Source organism: Umbelopsis ramanniana, assembly GCF_025399195.1.
Source record: "Umbelopsis ramanniana AG unplaced genomic scaffold K450scaffold_36, whole genome shotgun sequence".
Taxonomy (NCBI): domain Eukaryota; kingdom Fungi; phylum Mucoromycota; class Umbelopsidomycetes; order Umbelopsidales; family Umbelopsidaceae; genus Umbelopsis; species Umbelopsis ramanniana.
Genome location: NW_026252122.1, coordinates 192314 through 206808, shown reverse-complemented (window position 1 = coordinate 206808; position 14495 = coordinate 192314). Strand labels below are relative to the sequence as shown.

Below are 14495 nucleotides of genomic sequence, written 5' to 3'. Positions count from 1 at the left end.
GTCCACTATGGTAGAAGTAGAAGGGTAAAACAGAAACATAGAGGGTATATCCATACTACAAAACGATATAGTCATGAATCAAAACCAAAAAATGTAATAAAGATCTTCATAACCCTTTGGTATGTCCAATTCCATCTGTTCGTATGCTGCTACTTTCTAACGGTATTGTGACGTGCCCGCTTCCATTTTTCTTATCAATTACCACAAAGTGGCTTGAACTTGGGGTAATAAGCTTCCCTCTCTTATTATTTTGTTTTCCTCTCTTGTAACTACCCTATACTCGGGCTTCAATGACCATGGCATTGAACGCAGTCTCATCGCCAACCTACGCCCCAGAATCCATTGCGCCGACACACCAACAATTTGAACCCCAGGCTGAAGACATCTTGTGTGATGAAGAATTACTCGATCTGTTTCGAACCGTTAAACAAATCTTACGCAAAAAGCCAAACACCGAACGGATATCGAAACTACTGTTTTGTTTTTGTTATGCTCTTGGCGAAGATATCAAATTTTATAAAGAAATAGGCGCAAACGAAGATCGCATGTTCTTCAAGGAAGAGTCCGCTCGAAACTATAGTATCTTACGTCTGCCCTATAGTTCAAACGACCCTGCTGCATCTCGTTTTAAAGAGTATGTTACCAACAGAGAAAGAGTTGCGCGAAATGGGTCAGCCTCGAGCCCAATTCCGGTATCAACCAATGTGCCAGAACGTATGTCAACCGGTCACCCACTCTCTGTATCTTATTTGACTGGCCCTGGTAAAAGTACTGGAGCGGACTATCATTCTCAACCTTCGCAATCAACCTTACCTCCACCCTCAGGATCAGCGAGTCCAGGGTTTCAATCTTATAGACCGCTTGTTCCAGCTACGTCAAACTCACAACACACAGTAGACAATACGCGGAGAACCATGTCTACGGATGCACATATTAGCGGCCCTGCTGGCAGTTCGTCGCGTCAACATTCCTTCAGTCAACCACAGTATAAGTATCCCGGGGAAGATTCGGCACAAAAACAATCCAATTTCGGCCCCAGACAGCTTGAGACGATAGAGCCTCATCAACGCGGCTTTTACTACGAAGAGGATCGCCTGTCAAGAGAAGATGCCGTGCTAAGACGCTATGCTGAACAAGGTGTCTTGACGCAAGCTTCCCTGTTGAGGAAACGAAAGAGACGTTCTAGCGATTTAAATTTCTCGCTCGGGTATCCCACATCAGGCGTTCCTCCAAAAAAAACTAAAATGCCACATAGACATGGTGAATTCGAACAACGACGTACGTATTCTCATTTACCTTCATGAACGCAGACTTCTTTTGTTCTGATCTGACTTCCTACGCATGACAGGTGACGATATCATTACTAGGCTTCGAACCATTACCGAGACTGACTTAGATCAAAAAGCTGCAAAGTTGGGGAACGATTTTACACTGGAAATCGAGCATGTTGACGATGTTGAAGATAAGGACTACACGCCAGAGGAGGCAACGAAAGCGTTAGAACCATCTTTACGAGTTCTGACCACCCAAGCTAATCTCAAACCACATTTGGACAATGGTATGAATCAAAACGGCATCTATTACAACACCGACTACTTTAGACTATACCTCGCATTCGAACAATTTCAAAAAGCACATACTAAGCTATACCCTCAAGACAAATCCGATAGTCCCGATGGTACTTCAACACCCAGTACTCCATCAGGTGGCATTATGTCGACCATGAGTTCGTCATTTGGCCAACTAGGTGTCAATCACGACAGCGAACGAAGTGTCAATATGAAAATTTATCGTTCTTTCGTCGAACCTCATTTAACTGAAACAAACTGGGCAGCTTTCCGACGTAACATCGTGGTAGGCGAGAGAATGATGCAACTGACAAAAATCCTCGGTCAAGGCGTACTTTTGATGACCAAAGAATTGAGTGGAAGCAAAATTCACTTGACATTCACCAATAATGAATGGGACGAATTTCTGAACGGTCTACGTAACGGTAAATGGGACGACTTATTCAAAGACCTAGAACCTCTCCCAGACGGAGGATCAGCTCTCGTGCGTGAGCTGAAATCCAAATTCGAGACGAGCCGATGGTTCACTCCAACAGGTGAACCAGCCGTTTATTCTAATGCACCTTCAGCTTCCTCACAATTACCACCCGTTTTCTCAACTACAAATGCGGGAACAGATCCAATGGGAAAGAAAAGTGGATTCACCCAAGAAACTCAGGACATCTCTGACAGGCGGTCAGATCCTCGATAAACAAAACTAATATTCTGCCCTTTTTTTGTATTCTCTCTTTTTTTGCTCTTGTATTTTCTTTGTGTTTTGAACTCCTTGTACAGTGTGATTTCTATTTTATATATCGATCTGTTTGTACCTCAAATTGTTGTTACAATTAATGTAGAGGCAATGGGCAGTATTATGAAAGGTGAAAAAGACTATGGACAAATGGCGGAGGAGAGGTAGGAATAACGTGTAAAAATATAGTACAACTTTGCATCAGCACAATTATGAATGAGAGCTGTCATCCATATCGTCCATTGGTATCGTCTCATACTTGCCCTTCCCCTTTGTCGAAGACGAGCCAAGTATCTGCTTGCCCTTGTCTACTACGGATGAGGCAGCGCCATGATCTGATGTTTTTCGTTTTCTTCCAGAATCGGCGCTATTGGCGTCGTCACCTTCGTTGCGAGCATTGACCATGATAGGCTCCATTTCTCGTTGCATACAAGCCCACTCAGCTGTCAAGGTCATGATAGCACACGAAAAGATATTGAGAAGCCACCATAGGAATGTTGACGGAATATGACGAGAGTAGTATGAGGTGATGACGAGGTGGAATACATGTAAGGTGACAGCAAAATCCAGAATAAGTTTGGCGCGTTGAACAATGAACACCATGAGCCCGACCCCGATGACCGAGTTGATGACCCAGCACAAGGTGATTGTCCATCCCATTACTGTATCGGCTCTGATTTCTGAATAGTTTAAGATGTAATCAAGAGATAGTTCTGTTCCTGTTATTGCCAGTACCAGTAAGATTAAGACGCTGACGGACACATAGTATAATGCTTGCAGAGAGATTATCTGTAAAGTAGACAAGCATCAGGGAAAACTGCAAGGCTATTGTAGCAAAAAGAAAACCTTCATGGTCTAACCTGCGCTACAATCAGTATTGGATCCCAAGTAGTGATTCGGAAGGATGCCGGCATTCAATAAAGTGAAGGATGTAGCCCAAAACCTTTGACTGATACGAATTACGGCCCTCGTAAAAAAATCTGTCACATGTAGACTGGCTGGCCACTTTCCCGTACTTTTCTCGCTTCTCTCTTTCACTTTGACCTTTCTTTCCAACCTCATTGCTTTGCTCTTATTCATCTTGCATGGCCACATTAGCAAAGTATCAAAAATTCTTGATTAAGCAAGCTCCTAGAATAGAGACCGTGGAGTCATGGTTGCGTCAACTGTCGCTTGTCATACCTGGTAAGTCAGGATATCGTATTACGTTGACGATATACGGCTTTTTCACAGACATAAAAATATAACGTTTCAACACACATCTTTAGGTCGTTTTGAGGATTCTGATTTCGTCTCGCAAATACGCAAGTAACCCTTTTGGCTCGATTTCATACCCAAGCGCATGAAACCACTAACTACTCCGCAATAGTTGTCGCTGTTCTCAATCTCATCAGTCTATACCATGATAGTCTGCTGTGGAAGGTCGTTGCCCGGCATGCTGCTGTGATCACACTTCCTTCGTCGCTGTTCAACAGATATACGAGACATTGGTATCGAGAACCAAAGTTTAAGCGAATTGCTCTCACCTTGACCTTGGTATCATATTGCGAGGTCGTAGCAGAGATGTGGATTAAAAAGAATTACAGCGAGAAGACACGCTGGCGATTTGTTGTCTGGTTGGAGGCACTAAAGTAAGAGTTCGTTGGTGAATACTACCAGAGTACTCGATTTTTAAATCGTCGTTCCTAGAGCACTATGTAGATACCAGCTGTTCAAAATATCCGGAGGTCGAATGTTATTGCACCCAAGTCATCCACAACGTGATATCGACCCATCCACGTTAGAGTTAGCAGAAGATTCCTCCGACTTCGATCCACGTACTGGTGGTGTACACTATCACAGCAATGAAGCCGAGCAACAATGGGACCATCCAGATCAATTGGTACTGCCGTTACAAGGGCTTGCCAAATTCGGCGAGATAGCATGGATCGTACGCCCATTGGTATATGGTAAGAAAATGGTATATCTAGACGTACGTCGCCATGTTTTCAAGATACTGATCTCGCATATGTAGTTTTGGCGGTTCGGAGATTCGGCTTTCAATCTTGGAAAGCATGGACCATGTCTCTCGCAGTTGATTTGACTTCTCGTGGCCTAATGCGCTCTGCATTTGCCAATCGCAAGGAAGGATCGATGACGCCGCTAGAGGCTGATGAATACGGAAGACGCGCGTACCTTTTGCTGTATTACTTGTTACGTGGGCCCTTCTATCAGCACTTTACAAAGTATGTAATCTCAGTCTTGTCAGTGTACGGTGAAGTAATTGATACTGAACTTAGTTGCTTTTTTTTTAGACCAAGAATTGAGGCCTTCTGCGATGCAACAGAAACCCGTCCTGTCGCTTCCATCATTGCCGGAGCCATTCGAGACTACCAGCCACTTTGGGAAGATGTGTTCTTCTACACTGCTGGTTCATAAACGTTGTAACAATCTTGGGATGTTCGCACAGTGTAATAACATCATCTATCTACAATACGTAATTATATACATGTTCAACATGTTTCAAAAGCATAATAAAACCACAGTGTTTGAAGATGGGATTGACCCTTTCACTCCAAGTTAGAACACCAAAAGCCTTGAAGTTAATTTGCCATTTATTCATTACGTATGCTAAAAAGAATGTATGTGTGCTTGGCGTATGTTCATTAATACACATGACATTATGAATGATTAAAAATATAGTGTATACACAATGTGATATAGAGTTGCATTGAAAAATAGTGTCCTTATGGACAAGAACATATGAAGGGTAAGAGTGAGGATGGTTGTTACTTTCGCACGAAGCTTAAAAGTGACGTCTAATGCTTAACGAGTGGCTCTATAGAGGATCTTGGCTGGAATTGCAGGGATATCTTGAGAATTTGGGGTAGTCTTGGAAGTGCTCTGAGACTTGACAGAAGCAGCCTTCCCAACCTTGTTCTTGCGACTAGTGATTTTCTTGTAAATTTCTGACATTGTTATGGATGTATGATTTGATTGAATGAGTATTCCATGTAGAATACCATCTCATATTTATACAGTTGACATTAACTGTGCCACTTGGGGGCGTTTCCAGATGATGTGATGTTTTTCATTTTTACACAGTCCGGACCACGGAGCCAAAGACGGCCGTTGAACACTAAATTTGAGGAGATATACCCGCAAAGATTTTCACGCTATCTGTACGGTACATCGCTTGAACACTGGATCCATTCTGACCCACAGTACCCTCGTCTCTGATGAATCTATGCTGTTTTCCATCCCATACGGCTCTTTGGTGTTGATTATAAATGTAACTGCCCTTTATGGACAAAAGATGAAGTGTGCAAAAACCGAGATTTTTAATTCCCGTCAATACTGCGCATTTTCCTTATGGTTCCTGAGTCATGGTAAAGCTTCATCTCATCAGTAACGTTTTTAAGCTATACTTAGAAGTAGGGCTATGGTATACCATTACATTATTTCTCAATCAAATCGTGTTAATGGTATTCTGTATACCTTTGATCCGGCAATCCTCTCGCAAAATAGTTTAGATTTGACTGTCATTCGAAGCCGCCTTAGACGAAACATGACGTTCCAATTGAGGTTACCCATAGCAGATAGCTTGTATGCTCTCCATTAATAATAGACCACGTTAATGATTTAAGGGTGCTGATTGTCGTAACCTTTGTGCCGGAACCTCATACTATACAACACATCCGTATTTGACCATCATAACGCCTGTTGAGCAGGCATGACCTTCAAACAACAACTACGACGATTTGATGACATCAAGTGATTACGAATCCAAAGTAAAAGATCATTACGCTTCAAAATTTTACCCTTCAATAAACAAGGAAAACCAGCATATCTTCTACTTGACAGGCTTCTCAGTAGCTAATATACCTTAATCTAATGCTGCGGCCAAAGAAAGGTATAAAAGAAACTCTACACGAGACCACAATTCAGTCGCACTCAAGTAAATCCCAATAGTAAAACAAGCTATACAAACTAGCAAACCGATTCACCATCCTAAACGTAGCAACAGACGAGTGCGTACTTTCAGATTAGATTTGATATATTAAAGGCTTCTGACCAGTACACAACGACGCTATATGCTTTTTTCTTTTCTAAATTGTCCGTTTCAGCACATTTGTAAGATCTGGATCTAAAAAAATCTGATCCGTGTTTTCACTACCTGACCTGATCTGATCTCCAAACCTGTACCTATGAATATGGTAAATTGATTGCTATTGATTTTCTTTCCAATGAATGATTTATTGTATTTACACATTGTAATTAGGCTTTTAAGACCATTGAAGTAGCTATATATATAATGAGCAAAGAAAATAGATTTAAACATATTTCAGGAAGAGCTTGAAATGTTATGTCTACAAGATTTTTTTTCACAGATCAATGAAGAGTAATAGTAGTAAAGGCATATTGTCCTTCCGATTATTCACTACACGATGTCGTGGTGTGCCGTAGAAAAAGAAACATAATCTACGTACACTTCGAAAGACATTTGGCGTAATTGATAGTTACAGCAATGCTCGGTAAATGGCCTTGGCCGGAATTTGAGGAGTAGATCCAGCCTTTGGTTGTGCTTGACGGCATGAGGACTTGGAGCTTGTGACTGAAGCAGGCTTGATCTTTTGCTTCTTCAATTGAGGGATCTTGAAAATGGTGGCCATATTGTGTAAAAGTATTGCTTATTGGGAACTGAATGTAGGAAACAACAAACGCATCCTCGTTTTTATACTCTGGAAGTTTTCTGATCGGGGTTTCTTTCGACTGATTCAATCCGTTACCCCATTAAGCAACCATACTAGCATTGAGACTTGATCTACCAATTTTTTTTGGTTGAAGGTGTACCATTTCTCTTCAGAACGCTTCCTCTTCAATTGATCTCATTCATCTTATAAAAGTGTATTGCTATTGACTGCTTTTTAGACTTGTAGGTAGTGGTAGATGATTGATTCGCTTACAAATAATAGATTTATACATTGATGACAAACCAAGGTTTAAATTCAGAACAGCGCATTCATCCTCCATGAATTACCTTGTTTCCTGAACTTCCAACCCGTCACACGAGATCTCGTCATCGTCACCGTATTAGAAATCAATTGAAATACCATTAAGATTGATATTTCCTGCCGACCTGACTCTGACTGAGTAGAGATGACTTGCCCCACGTCGGAGAGTTAGTTTTTTTTTTGATTCGATGTCTCTGATTTTTCTTCGGATCACAGCTCAAAAAAAACACAGTTCCTTAGCTTGTCTCTGTTTTCAATTGAACGAAGAAAAAAACCCTTCATTGTTGTTGAGGCTGATCCTTTGAAAGAGTCAGATGAAAATGCGACAATCTCAAAGTTGGCTGCACTCTGACTTGCAAACATGCATTGTTGACTAATGACGCACTTAATATATAACACTTTAGCATAAACCTGTCTTAGATCGATCATCCCGATGAAATAATAGTCAAGGGCATGGATTCAGTTTCTGCATTTGGGTTTTTAATTTGTAAGACATGAAGTTCAGATTTACCACTGAAGACATTTGGCAAATGCTTTTCCTCCTGCGATACTCAGAACAAATGAATGCCATTTCTTTTTGATCCATTGCCCAAAGTCTATCTATATCGTTGTCAATCACTCGCAACCTTCAAATTAGAGTATCGTATCTGTTACTCTATCTCACTTGAATGTATACTAAACTACTTGATTCAGCTCGCCATTGATACCACAAAATTTTTTTTGCCAATTGCCCAAATTTAATCCATTACGTTTAGTATTAGGGGAGAAATCAAATATTTAGCATATTAAGTTGAATAAAAGTTTTGGATATGTTAAAGTAAATAGAAGCGGGTTATAACGTAGAAGTTGTACAGTTTGCTTGACCAAAGTGCATTATGCAAGCAGCATGATCCGCAGATAAGTAAAAATGTATTTTGTTGCACGGCACCAATTTGACATACTTTGGTCTCCCTGGATGATACCAATTTAGATAACAGCCCTGTAGCTAATCATTGCCGGCACGGAAGATGGAGACATAGGTTTGGGACGGATTGAGTATTTTGGAGGTTTCCGTTTCTTTCCAAAGCTACAAAGAGTAGAAGAATCAGATGACACAAAAGAGGAGCTACAGCAGTTGTCATCGCCGAGTTTGTGCTTCCTTTGTTTGAATCGAATGCGTTTTAAAAATCTAGGTATTGCAAGACTGATTTTCATTGCGTAAACAGGGTTGAGTAGAGGAGTAAAAGTAACCGATAGCTCAGGTTTTATAGATTTTATGGTTGTCTGATTATCAGCTCTCTAGGTTTTTTTTTTTTTTTGGCATCATGCAAATTTTACCGATGGGTCTCACCACATATAAAAATGGGAATAAAAATGTGTTCATAATTAAAGTATAATTAAGTTATGATACCGCCATTCGTTAGACACCCTTGCCGTTGAAATCTTACAGTATACATAAGCGATCATTCATGTAAACAACATGGATGGAAAGTTATTCTCAAACGTTGACTAACCATTGCGTTGAGCCTTGCTGACAAACATCTAGGATAAAGTTCAACATCAGCATCATAATGGAAATACAAGTAGATCTTGAACTGGTGTATACCGCTGACTTTGCAACAGTGTGTTCATATTCCGTCACGTCGGAGGCTATATTTCAGTGATTCATACATAGTCAGGTACATCGATAGTTGAAATAGCATTCAAGGATGCTTCACCAGCCTTCCAATGGAATACGATATCATCATGATAGCAAAGCAGCATATTGATGTAACACTGCCATATATATGTAGATGTTAAAGCCAGTAACAATTGGAGTAGGACTTGATAGTCATCCATGAGACAGAACAAACGCCGTAGTAATCATCTAATGTAAAAATTGCAAGTGCTCAAACGGCAAAATAGATGATTTGCTCGCCTCTGGAGTGCTTAGAATAGATGCTGGTGAAAAATGCCTAACAAAATATCCTTGCAAAACTGGTAGATCAATATTCAGTCTTTTGAAAGATTCGATGGATGCGTTGCTCTGACGGCAGGAAGTATCAAGCTGCAGAATTCCTGGCATTATTGAAAGGATTATGGCTCTTTTCACTGTATATGAGTCTGACTTACCGCATGATCGCACAGTTTGCCAATTGCATCTCCTTTTCATGTCAGAAGCGCATTGTCTATAAGTTTACTAACGCTACTATAATCCGAGTCCCTTCTTATGACATTTTCATTGCGGGAAGGAAACTCAGTGCTTAGGACCAACCAATGCAATATCACGTGTAATTCCTTTCACTCGAAATCCCCTTTCCAGTGTCACTACTGAGTGAATTCAGCTGCAAATGCTTTAAAATGCCTTCACCACCGAAACCTTGGGAAGCATCAGGACCGCAAACTGTGAGTGATAGCGATGTTTTGACTTCAGCATCTACAGCATTGGCAACAGCTCCTGCAATTCCTACAAGAGCTAATACAGCCGGACTGTATAACTCTACCAGCAGTAAGTTTTAAAGCTCCACCTCACTTTTTGTATCGTCGCCCAATGCTTACACACAGAATGCACAGGTTTAAATTCATATGGAGGTGGAATGTATAACCGATATGGAAGCTACGGTAGTGGGTATGGCGGATATGGATCTTACAATTCATACTCGCCCTATAACCGGTTTGGAAGCTACTCAACGCCTTACAATCGACTGGGATACGGTTATGGGGGCGGCGGACCTGAGGACTTTACAGTCGGTCAGCGCATGGAAGCTGGCACACGAGCGACGTTCGAGTTGATTGAACAAATTGTCGGTGCATTTGGAGGATTTGCTCAAATGCTGGATGCAACGTTTATGGCGACACATGCAAGCTTTATGGCCATGGTTGGTGTTGCGGAGCAATTTGGGCATGTCCACACCTACCTTGGCAACATATTTAACATCTATAATCTAATTCGATGGATCAAAAGGTCCGCTAATAAGCTGGCAGGTCGGCCTGATCCTGTCGATACTTCCGAGCAGCAACAACCAGCCACCCAGCAGAATCAAGTGGCGACAGATGACTCTACACCACCGCCACCACCAGAACGACCAAGAGAGAAGCTGTCCAAAACCCCTTTTATCATTTTCCTTACTGCCATCATTGGTCTGCCCTATTTGATGAACAAACTTATGAAAAGCATGAGTACCTCAAAGGCTGTGCAAATGGAAATGTCTGATCGACCTCCAGTCGCTGTCGCCATGTTTGACTTTGTACCAGGTTCTCCGATGGAATTGAGACTTACTAAAGGCGCTACCGTCGAAGTCTTGGATACTTTAGATCCAGTTACCCGTGAGCCCAGCTCTTGGTGGCAAGGCCGGCTTCGGGATGGTTCCATTGGAGTATTCCCAGCGAACCATGTGCAATATATTAATCACACTACCCAACCTAACGTGCCTGTCAATATCAGCGTCGATGATTTTGACAAATACTTTTAATATAAATTATGTTCTCGGCACTACCTTGTTAGTTCTCAACTGCTGATGAATGGGGGGAGGGGTTGTTTCATTGACGACAGTAACCCATGGCAACGGCCGGACATCATTGCACTGGGACACATTCCTAAACTTAATAATTAAATGCTTTTCGATGGGTAAAGCAACAAATTTATTCATTGATTGCAAGTACGCTTCTACTATGAGATTAGACATGTAAGAAGAGCAAACAGGCCTTTGTTTAGACTTTGAAACCACGGGAAGAACGCTTGCCACGGGCCTTTTCGAACTTGCGACCCTTGCTGCGGACATAGGGCTTCTTGTTCTTGTGGGGACCCATACCGAAGTGCTTGACGGCCTCACGGGCGTTCTTGGCACCACGGAGGATGACAGTGTTAGCACCAGTGGGAGCACGGAGAGCGAGCTGATCGAGGGTGAGGACCTCACCACCAGCCTTCAAGATGCGAGCCTTAGCAGTCTGGGTGAAGCGAAGAGCAGCAACAGAGAGCTTGGGGACTTCCAAAAGACGAGAGTCGTCAGTGACGGTACCGACAACAACAACGGTCTTACCCTCCTGCTTCTGGGTGTGGCGAACGATGCGGGAGATAGAGACAGGGGGACGGTTGATGCGGGACATAAAAAGACGCTTGAGAACGACCTTGTTGAAGTTGGAATCAGTACGACGAGCCAAGAAGCGGTAAAGCTAGAAAAAAAAAAAGGGAATTAGTAACTTTGTCAAAAAAGTCTCTAGCATGAAGGTTAGAATGACTTGAGCAAACAAACTTTCAGAAAGTACAATTCCAACATCTCGTCAAACCAAGATATTGAATCTACAGTGTATTTCCCAGTTTCATTCACATCAAGCCAATTCCATTCCAAATTGTCAGATCCTCACCTTGACCAAAAGTCTCAAGTACACATCCTGAGACTTGGGAGCCTCTCTGTGTCCAGACTTGACGTGGTGTCTCTTGATATCAATACCCTATTGGAGAAAAATAATAGGCGGTTAGTAAAAAGGCCTGGTGGTAATTCAAACATGTTACATTTTCGGATGTTGCGACATTGGTTCCGACATCGTGTTCGTGCCTATTATCTCGCAGAATTTGGATTGCAAAACGTTTTTCTAGTATTCGTTACTCGGTTGGATAGTTGTAGGTGGATGGATGTATGTGGATTTGGATGGATTCCTCTTTTGAAGATGGATGGATAGATGGATGGATAAAGTGCCCAATTTCGATGTTGCGATACCAATTTTGTTGGATTCATGGAGTAGTTGGATGGATTGATGCCATGTACTGTAGATGGTGTCGTTTATCATAATGGGACTATAACTCTCGTTGATCACTCACCATAGCTGATAGTCAAAGTGAAAGAAGGAATCAGTAAATTTCGACTGGGCCTGTGGTAAAAGCAAGCGACCGCCTCCAAATTTGGTTAGCAGTCACACTGGTTGAAAAATCCTGGAGGCACACTCAACTTGTTTGAGCTACGATCGGTTGATCTGTTGCCCTGTTTCTTTCACCTTTCTACAACTATGCCCGTAGTATTGTGATAGTAGATTGATGAAAAGCTCTCAATTAGCACGTAAGGTTCAAATAGTAGAAAATCGAGCTAGTCTATTGAGAATGTTGTCTATAACGTAACAAACCTACACATCTGCACTGAGGGTTATTGCTCGAGGGTTGTTTGAATTTGTAGTCGGCTGCGTCCATTCTGTGTGTTATTATAAACCCAATCATCTACTTCATAATCTACATTTCCAAAGTCAAAGATCTTCAAAATTGACCTTCCTTCACACTAGACATCTACTACACAACAACGTCCTTCCTTGCAACACGTTTTCCAAAGTTGCAAGCATTACATATTTATGATAAAAATTGAAGAGATATAATTACAAGTCGAAAGGTAATGAATTTTGTTGCCGCAACACTACGTTAAGCTATTTTTGAATGCTTGTCGTACCTTTTTCAAAAAGCGGAAGAAATCTCGAGATGAGTTGAGTTCATCCACAAGACGTTTGGCAGTTGACAACTCCGGATCACAGGCTTTCACTATTGAAGGTGAAACGCTTTAGCACATATTTCCTTTGTATAGAAATAGATATGGATTGTATTATCAACTTACGACTGTATTGTTTGCCTGCAATCTGGATCGTCACTAAAAATCGGCGATTCCAGTCATCTTCATCAATGTTGTGGAACTGAAAGGTGAGAACGTCCGCTATAAAAGATATCGTTATAATGATGAGAAAGGCAATTCAAAAGTTGCATACGAGCGTAAAATGAGAAAAAACCTTACTTGCGACACCAATGATCTTACATGCTAGCTTTTCCTCATAGCAAAGGAGTTCCGGGACATTCTTACGTTGCTGAACAGCATTTTCCTGTATCATAGCACTCTTAGCTGTACAGAGGGTTAGCGCTGATTCACAAAGTTCTCTTTCAGACGTCTCATCTGATTGTCTTGTTTGAGATACTGTACCTTGTCGCTTTTGCTCCAGCTCCCTCTTCAACTCCATAATTTGCTTTTCTAGCTCTTGCTTTCTAGCGAACTGTATATCGCGCTTTTCCTTGTATTCTTCAATATCTCTTGTGGCTTTCTGCAGTTCCTCCTTTTCCTTTCCCATTTCTAATAAGCTTGTCAACACAATTAATCTGAATCCAGCGCATCACTCCCGGTACTACTCACTGTCTGACAGCAGTTCAGCGTCTGTTTTGTACGTTTCAATCGTACTTTGCATCTTGACAAAGTTTTCTGCAATGAAAATTTAGACGATGCATAATCTTTTGTTGGCCCATGTTCTAATATTACCTCTGTCCTGTGCATTTTGGGCAATCCACTTGTTTCGGTTTGAAAGTATCGTTTCTTTTTCTCGCCGTATGTGGTCGTCAAAGTTTCGCATGAATGTAAACATCTTTCCCTTGACATCTTCTTGGGCAATATTGGTAGCCGGTGGTATCCATTGTGTGGTCGCTTCGGCCATTTCCAAAGTGTAAAGCAGTACCCAAGACGCGAACTGACAAAAAAATCTGGCCGCCGGACGTGAAATTATAAGCGACACCGAAAATCTCGCGTCTGAGCACATGATCAAAATGTTGTGACGTCACACAACTCATCTCGCCTTCCCTGCAAAACAAAATTTGCTACAGATAGTAACGCTCCTCATACAGTTACCAGCAAAGATTAACATGTTCGGTCTTCGCAAGTTCAGCACCCCCGTCCTTCGCCCCATGGCTCCTTTCTTCATTGGTACCGTTGCCATCATCTACCTCGTTGGAAAGGCACAGACCGCTATGATTGAGAGTAAGTAGCATCAACCAACCAAAACAAACACCTCGGGGTGTAGTAAAGTGTGTCTGTAGTAGAGTGCATCCGCAAGGTCTACTTTGCAAACGTGGACACACTGAACACCTAGATACAGTATCTACTGGAATTTAGTTGTGTTGCTACACCTTCTCGAATCTGACTCAAAGTGGCCTTTACTCACAATTATCACTTTCTTACAATTAGGCGACGATTACAAGAACGACCCTAGAAACCCTGCTCGTAAGTTGTATACCGACTGCCTACTTGTCAACGCTTCTACCAGATGTTAACATCGCTTTTTCCCATTTTACAGTTGCAAGCAAGAAGGCACATTAAATAGCTGGTGTCTAACATACTTAAGAACCAACCAAAAATCCCTTCTATCAATGCTTCAGTGTAGAAAATAAACAGCAATTATGCTTCAACTAGATTCCATTCAGGACTCACAACCTGGTGTACAGTGATGTCC

The 14495-nt window shown here is 41.7% G+C and overlaps 7 protein-coding genes across 7 annotated transcripts; 4 read left to right on the top strand and 3 right to left on the bottom strand.

The window, feature by feature from the left end:
* The first annotated feature begins 120 nt into the window (after positions 1-120).
* On the top strand, positions 121-2384 carry K450DRAFT_246116 (uncharacterized protein). The gene is made up of 2 exons (XM_051589865.1): positions 121-1278; positions 1349-2384. Exons 1-2 carry the CDS (start codon positions 291-293, stop codon positions 2257-2259), a joined length of 1899 nt encoding a protein of 632 aa, XP_051443707.1. The 5' UTR covers positions 121-290; the 3' UTR covers positions 2260-2384.
* On the bottom strand, positions 2374-3237 carry K450DRAFT_246114 (uncharacterized protein). The gene has a single exon (XM_051589864.1). It carries the CDS (start codon positions 2956-2958, stop codon positions 2509-2511), a length of 450 nt encoding a protein of 149 aa, XP_051443706.1. The 5' UTR covers positions 2959-3237; the 3' UTR covers positions 2374-2508.
* Positions 3238-3250: 13 nt separating this feature from the next.
* On the top strand, positions 3251-4871 carry K450DRAFT_246111 (uncharacterized protein). Its single transcript, XM_051589863.1, has 6 exons — positions 3251-3483; positions 3567-3602; positions 3668-3929; positions 3988-4247; positions 4313-4523; positions 4593-4871. The coding sequence occupies exons 1-6, from the start codon at positions 3384-3386 to the stop codon at positions 4714-4716; spliced, it is 993 nt and encodes a 330-aa protein (XP_051443705.1). The 5' UTR covers positions 3251-3383; the 3' UTR covers positions 4717-4871.
* Positions 4872-9611: 4740 nt separating this feature from the next.
* On the top strand, positions 9612-10839 carry K450DRAFT_289057 (uncharacterized protein; the record flags this gene model as incomplete). The annotated part of the gene is made up of 2 exons (XM_051593553.1): positions 9612-9759; positions 9825-10839. The coding sequence occupies 2 exons, from the start codon at positions 9612-9614 to the stop codon at positions 10721-10723; spliced, it is 1047 nt and encodes a 348-aa protein (XP_051443704.1). The 3' UTR covers positions 10724-10839.
* Position 10840: 1 nt separating this feature from the next.
* K450DRAFT_246101 (uncharacterized protein) lies at positions 10841-12104 on the bottom strand. Its single transcript, XM_051589862.1, has 3 exons — positions 12070-12104; positions 11616-11702; positions 10841-11423 (listed from the first exon to the last, which is right to left on the bottom strand). The coding sequence occupies exons 1-3, from the start codon at positions 12070-12072 to the stop codon at positions 10962-10964; spliced, it is 552 nt and encodes a 183-aa protein (XP_051443703.1). The 5' UTR covers positions 12073-12104; the 3' UTR covers positions 10841-10961.
* Positions 12105-12539: 435 nt separating this feature from the next.
* Positions 12540-13729, bottom strand: K450DRAFT_246095 (uncharacterized protein). The gene is made up of 6 exons (XM_051589861.1): positions 13532-13729; positions 13409-13474; positions 13202-13348; positions 13019-13123; positions 12845-12940; positions 12540-12771 (listed from the first exon to the last, which is right to left on the bottom strand). The coding sequence occupies exons 1-6, from the start codon at positions 13701-13703 to the stop codon at positions 12650-12652; spliced, it is 708 nt and encodes a 235-aa protein (XP_051443702.1). The 5' UTR covers positions 13704-13729; the 3' UTR covers positions 12540-12649.
* Positions 13730-13874: 145 nt separating this feature from the next.
* K450DRAFT_246090 (uncharacterized protein) lies at positions 13875-14495 on the top strand. Its single transcript, XM_051589860.1, has 3 exons — positions 13875-14023; positions 14231-14266; positions 14340-14495. Exons 1-3 carry the CDS (start codon positions 13909-13911, stop codon positions 14360-14362), a joined length of 174 nt encoding a protein of 57 aa, XP_051443701.1. The 5' UTR covers positions 13875-13908; the 3' UTR covers positions 14363-14495.

Bases quoted from the DNA above. Each gene is read 5' to 3' on its own strand.
- K450DRAFT_246090 (XM_051589860.1), top strand. From the start codon at position 13,909: ATGTTCGGTCTTCGCAAGTTCAGCACCCCCGTCCTTCGCCCCATGGCT. The intron at 14,024-14,230 runs GTAAGTAGCATC...TCTTACAATTAG, and splicing joins ACAGACCGCTATGATTGAGA to GCGACGATTACAAGAACGAC. The intron at 14,267-14,339 runs GTAAGTTGTATA...CCCATTTTACAG, and splicing joins CGACCCTAGAAACCCTGCTC to TTGCAAGCAAGAAGGCACAT.
- K450DRAFT_246095 (XM_051589861.1), bottom strand. From the start codon at position 13,703: ATGGCCGAAGCGACCACACAATGGATACCACCGGCTACCAATATTGCC. The intron at 12,941-13,018 runs GTAAGGTTTTTT...TATCTTTTATAG, and splicing joins TAAGATCATTGGTGTCGCAA to CGGACGTTCTCACCTTTCAG. The intron at 12,772-12,844 runs GTAAGTTGATAA...CACCTTCAATAG, and splicing joins TGCAGGCAAACAATACAGTC to TGAAAGCCTGTGATCCGGAG.
- K450DRAFT_246116 (XM_051589865.1), top strand. From the start codon at position 291: ATGACCATGGCATTGAACGCAGTCTCATCGCCAACCTACGCCCCAGAA. The intron at 1,279-1,348 runs GTACGTATTCTC...TACGCATGACAG, and splicing joins TGGTGAATTCGAACAACGAC to GTGACGATATCATTACTAGG.
- K450DRAFT_246111 (XM_051589863.1), top strand. From the start codon at position 3,384: ATGGCCACATTAGCAAAGTATCAAAAATTCTTGATTAAGCAAGCTCCT. The intron at 3,930-3,987 runs GTAAGAGTTCGT...CGTCGTTCCTAG, and splicing joins GTCTGGTTGGAGGCACTAAA to AGCACTATGTAGATACCAGC. The intron at 4,248-4,312 runs GTAAGAAAATGG...TCGCATATGTAG, and splicing joins CGTACGCCCATTGGTATATG to TTTTGGCGGTTCGGAGATTC.
- K450DRAFT_246101 (XM_051589862.1), bottom strand. The intron at 11,424-11,615 runs GTGAGGATCTGA...TTTTTTTTCTAG, and splicing joins ACTTGAGACTTTTGGTCAAG to CTTTACCGCTTCTTGGCTCG.
- K450DRAFT_246114 (XM_051589864.1), bottom strand. From the start codon at position 2,958: ATGGGATGGACAATCACCTTGTGCTGGGTCATCAACTCGGTCATCGGG.